Consider the following 3,929-nt stretch of genomic DNA (forward strand, 5'->3'; position numbering starts at 1 on the left):
GGGAAATATCTAAGCCCAACCAAAATTAGTGCACAGCCCCTATAATCTGAGTTTTCCAAAGTGCATTAACAGAAGCAATGACAACACAAATCCTAGTTGACATGTAACTAATAAATAACAACATTAACAGCATATTTGGACAGAATGAAGTGTTTATTAAGATAAAATTACTTGACTTCTCATCTGTTTTGGGGAGAAATGCAAAACCAGAAATTGTATCATCAGTGCAATTTGAATTGCTCATTAATTTTTCAGTTTGACAGAGTTCATCTATCAGCCAGTGTTAAGGGCTGGAGAGGTAAAGAACTGCTGGTGGTCAGGGAATATTAGAATACTTTTCAATGGAGGAAAACAAGATAATAGATAATCTCAGTACAGAATCGGCATTTCTCAAATGGGTTTGGCTTTTCTACAAATCAATCAGTAGAAGCCAGATCTACAGAGTGGCTAGTAACAAGGTGAATGGAAACTCCTGGAAGGAAAGTAGATTGGGTAGCAGACACTGGATCCATAGCTCAGGGAAGGGAAGCCACAGACTCCATAACCCAGGGGTCTGAAGCCACCGGATCCACAGCCCAGTGAGTAGCAGCTTCTAGATCCATAGCTCAGGGAGCAGCAGCTGCTGGACCCAGAGACTAGTGACCTGGCATAAGTTGACCGGCAGGGACTGCAGACTGGGGAGATCCTTGGACGGTAGCAGGACCTCTGGCAGGGGCTGGACACCACACAGGACGTCTGGTATCTGGTGGGCTCCCAGTAAGTCTTCTGACAGCCACCGCAGAGAGAGGAGCCCAGCTGGCAGGTGCTGGGAGAGCAGAGATCAGTGCTGTAGACCAGGTTGCTGGGGTAGGAAGAGCCACAGGAGGAGCCTGGGTAGCGCAGGTAGCTCCCAAGGGAGCGGGAGGAGAATTTTCCAGAGCAGCAGCTGTAGGACATGTTGACAGGAGAGGTGAGCTCAGCTGAGTTACAGTGGGAATATTCTGAGTTTTAATTTTGCCTTCTGGAGTGGGGCATTTATATACTCTCAGCACTAGGTGTGGTAACCTACAGGGTCATCCTTTAGATATTTGTGCTCTCTCATTTACATAGGTGTAATTCAGTAATCTTCTCTGTAATTGCAAATGAATAGTTTTTCACACATAATATTTATGGGTACTATAACTCTGGTGTTATAGCCAAAGCCAATGAACCACTCCCTTGTCAGAAATGCCATGACTGTTTCACACAAACACTTATCCCATCGCAGCCAGGAAAGCCTCTCTTTTTCCTCTTGTCATAATCTTTATGTGTCTTGTTTCTGGCAATAATGGGAAAATACTCTTCTCAAATGGTGGGAAATGAGATAAAATGACCTTTCTTCTTTGTCCATGTGTCAGAGGCACAACTTTGGCCTTAAGAGGAACCTACTAAGGACTGACCTTACTTGTCACCACGTTTTCTTGTTCTCCAAAATTATCATCCATCTATTAAACAGTGTGTCTCCAATCCAGGGGAGAGAAAAAAATACGAGCCAAGACAAATTGATCATTGATGGCTAGAACCAGAGAGAAACCTAAGCATTTATTTGGAGACATGGTGACAGTGAGGGACCAGAACCAAGACACAGTCACAAGCAGAGACCAATTTAAAACACTTGCACACATGCAAAAACCAGGATGATTTCGCCTTCTACAGAGAAGAGTTACTCATATGTCTGGCGGGCTGCTAGGGTAAGGACACCAGTATAATAGATCATTTAAATCCCATCAGAAATTAAGATAATTCAAACCAGGGTTTCAGTCCCTGTAAGAAGCTATTAGCAATTCAATTTTACTTCTAAACATTGGCTCTCCACTGTTTGGGATATTTCCGGTGGTCTCAACTCTTTGCTAGGCCCTGAATACCAATTTTGTTTTTCTAGCCCTATGACTTTGTGGAAATTCTCTTGGCCTCCTAGTCACTGCTTTCAAACTCAGCACAGAATTCTAAGGGAATAGCGACTTCAGGTGCAGGCTCATTTCTTTGGACTTCCTCTCTGGCCCATACAGATCTCTGTGTTTCTGGAATGTTTTGGTATTTCTCTGAAGTTTTCAAACAGAGGAGTTTTTTCCTTAATTTTTTTCAGCTTTTCTATTCTCATTGAGAGGAATGGTTCAATATTTTAAGCAATGTTAACTTGCTAATTTTATGTAATTTAGAAAGATTTATTTATTTTCAAAATACATGAGAGCGATTCGAATAAGTGAGGAGCTACGGTGAAGGCGACCATTTAAAAGCTCATTATTATAGTTTAAATGATAGTAAATGACATCTACCAAAATTTAGGAAATTCAAATACTGCACATGCCCCTGAGGAGAGGGCGCCAGCCAGCTTCTGCCTCTGAGTGGCCGCAACATGATAAAGTGGATTTTGTGCTGGTTCAAAAAAGAAAAAAAAGAGATATAAATGAATGACAGGTTATGAAAACAGGCTCAACATCACTGATCATCAGGGGAAAACAATACTTCAGTTGTGGGTCTCCAGCCTTTCTCTCTAGCCCTGTCTTCCATTTCCATACCACATACACGTGCCTTACACTGTTACAATATGGCCTAAACTCACCGAGTGTCTTCACACCTTTCTGCTTGTCTCATCCCATTTTATCCTTACAGATCTTATCTCATTCATTTGCATATTTATTGTATCTATGCTTTTCTAAGTGATGCCCCATCCCCAACAGAAGCTGTCAATGCCCTGCCTATATCCCCTAGGTAATCATCTGTACAGTGAAGACTGATAACTGGGGCCATCTGAAGAACTCTACCTGAGGACATTTTCACTTGATAGGACATGCTGAGCCCCTGTGCAGGGAATTCTCCACTAGACTCGAGCTCCAGTTGTTTACAGTGGCACCTGGCTTCATAATGCACCTTCTATTGCCTTCCTTGCATTCCATGTCATATTTTCTCACTCTCCTACAGTTATTTACTGAGATCACCTCCCAAATAAACAACTCACCTTGGAATCCATGTTCTCACCCATTGTTTCTGGATAACTTATAGAAAAACACACACTTGGATTCCTCATTAACATGTTTATTGAGAAATCTTCATTGTTTCTTACCTTGTAAAATTTTAATAAAAGGATCCTGAGGGAAAAATATTACACACAAACACATATTACAGAGAGAAATGTGCATTAGTGTTGCATGTAGTGCATTTAACAAAAGCAACCATGATACCTTTGTCCAATGAATATATTTTCGAAAGTACAGAATTCAAAGTCTTCTAATCTAAGTTGGATAATAATAGAGTATGTATTTTGTGGCTAATAGTTAGTAATACATAGTGATTAAAGAGAATCTTAACATAAGAATTATTGGCTCTTGTTTATTGAGCTTCTAACCTAGATGATTAGGAAAAGAAAGATCCCCAGCCTGCAGTGACAAGTTGACCGGTAATTTGGAGAAGAGCAGTAGGTGGATGTCAAGGTTGTAACTTTCTATGAATGAGATTCTGTTGGTAACACATCACGAATATCAAAACCATTTTGTTCCCAGTCAGTGATGGGACTCTGAAATCAAAAGATCAGAAGCCACTGGATGCACAGCTCAGAGTGATAGGTTTTATGCAAAATATTTCAGTGTTGAATTGTCGACAACTCAGTAAAAAAGAAAAAGCAATGGTGGAGGGCTATGATATATGGAACAAACGATGTGATCCTTGAGGTTAATTTAGTCCAAGGTTACGAGTTTACAAATTCTTCTTAAATTTATATTAACTTAACGTAGATGAAGGTTTAGAGATTTAGAAGGAAAGTAAAGAGAAAAATACCTCTTGTCAGAGAACGATCTGTGAATAAGGAGACTGGAGTAACAGAAGACAAATTCACTAAATTTTCCAGTTTGGGCTGATAAATCTAAGCTCCCCAATTTAACTCCTGAGTTTTACCTTCAAGATTATTTTGTATT

The 3,929-nt window shown here is 40.3% G+C and overlaps 1 protein-coding gene across 1 annotated transcript; it reads right to left on the minus strand.

The window, feature by feature from the left end:
• Positions 1-469: 469 nt before the first annotated feature.
• LOC100053409 (keratin-associated protein 23-1) lies at positions 470-978 on the minus strand. The gene is given in 2 exon segments (XM_014736487.3): positions 470-819; positions 822-978. Coding segments are annotated over 2 exon segments (342 nt in total). The 5' UTR covers positions 937-978; the 3' UTR covers positions 470-592.
• Between the last annotated feature and the right edge of the window lie 2,951 nt (positions 979-3,929).

Source organism: Equus caballus, chromosome 26 (genome assembly GCF_041296265.1).
Source record: "Equus caballus isolate H_3958 breed thoroughbred chromosome 26, TB-T2T, whole genome shotgun sequence".
NCBI lineage: Eukaryota > Metazoa > Chordata > Mammalia > Perissodactyla > Equidae > Equus > Equus caballus.